The sequence below is a fragment of the Lethenteron reissneri genome, unplaced genomic scaffold (assembly GCF_015708825.2).
Source record: "Lethenteron reissneri isolate LAM-NWPU_2019-01 unplaced genomic scaffold, ASM1570882v1 scaffold_1639, whole genome shotgun sequence".
Taxonomy (NCBI): domain Eukaryota; kingdom Metazoa; phylum Chordata; class Hyperoartia; order Petromyzontiformes; family Petromyzontidae; genus Lethenteron; species Lethenteron reissneri.
This window is the reverse complement of record NW_026891376.1, coordinates 2,077,196-2,078,258: the sequence shown is the minus strand read 5'-3', so window position 1 is coordinate 2,078,258 and position 1,063 is coordinate 2,077,196. Positions and strand designations below refer to the sequence as shown.

Here is a 1,063-nt window from a genome sequence, read left to right as displayed (position 1 = left end):
ACAACTCTGATAATGTACTGGCAAATGAGGTTCCAATGGTGTAAATGCTTCACCCCGAGCTCTCACACTCTGATGGTGCGTTGTCTTTGAGTTGTGCGCCTTTTGGCGTCATCTGGTCCAACACCATGTGAGACTAGGTTCTAAGGAAAGCTGTCTCGGGTGTAGACCAATCAACTTCAAGGACAGTGCATACATTATCAGAGTTGTGTTTTTTGTTTGAATTACGACCGCAGGTATTGTGGTCTATGCAAACATGACTCCTTGTAAAAAAAGGTGTCAGTTTTGTTGCCAGATAAAAGGGTAAAAAACCAATTATCATATTTTGCTACTGGCAAATGAGGTTCCAATGGTGTAAATGCTTTACCCCGAGCTCTCATACTCTGATGGTGCATTGTCTTTGAGTTGTGCGCGTTTTGGCGTCATCTGGTCCAACACCATGTGAGACTAGGCTCTAAGGAAATGGTTTGGCTACCCACTCCCTCGTGTGCCATGGTGCCGGCTTTCATAGGTACTCGCTAAACACACTTGCTCCGACAGTCTTTGAAGGCTATACGGGGGATCTTTGTCTTGTGTTAACCAGGTCTGCCCATCAGCAGCATGCGGGAGATAAATCTGCTACTCCGCCTGCAACACCCCAACGTCGTGGAGCTCAAGGAGGTGGTGGTGGGAGCCCGGCTGGAGAGGTGAGCGCGTGTGTGGGTGTGTGAGTGTGTGGGTGTGTGAGTGAGTGGGTGTGTGAGTGAGTGGGTGTGTGTGTGAGTGAGTGTGTGAGTGAGTGTGTGAGTGAGCGCGTGTGTGTGTGTGAGTGTGTGTGGGTGTGTGAGTGTGTGAGTGTGTGTGTGTTAGTGAGTGTGTGTGTGAGAGTGTGTGTGTGTGTTAGTGAGTGTGTGTGTGAGCGTGTGTGTGTGTGTGTGAGCGTGTGTGTGAGTGTGTGAGTGTGTGTGTGAGTGTGTGAGTGTGTGTGAGTGTGTGTGTGGGTGTGTGTGAGTGAGTGTGTGTGAGTGAGCGAGTGAGTGAGTGGGTGTGTGAGTGAGTGTGTGAGTGTGTGTGAGCGTGTGTGGGT

At 49.9% G+C, this 1,063-nt stretch overlaps 1 protein-coding gene across 1 annotated transcript in view; it reads left to right on the top strand.

Moving 5' to 3' along the window:
* Positions 1-687, top strand: part of LOC133363059 (cyclin-dependent kinase 10-like) — a 9,299-nt gene extending 8,612 nt beyond the window's left edge. The window contains exon 5 of the mRNA XM_061582069.1: positions 581-687. Within this exon, the coding sequence (XP_061438053.1) occupies positions 581-687 (107 nt within the window). The remainder of the gene's footprint in view (positions 1-580) is intronic.
* Positions 688-1,063: the final 376 nt, after the last annotated feature.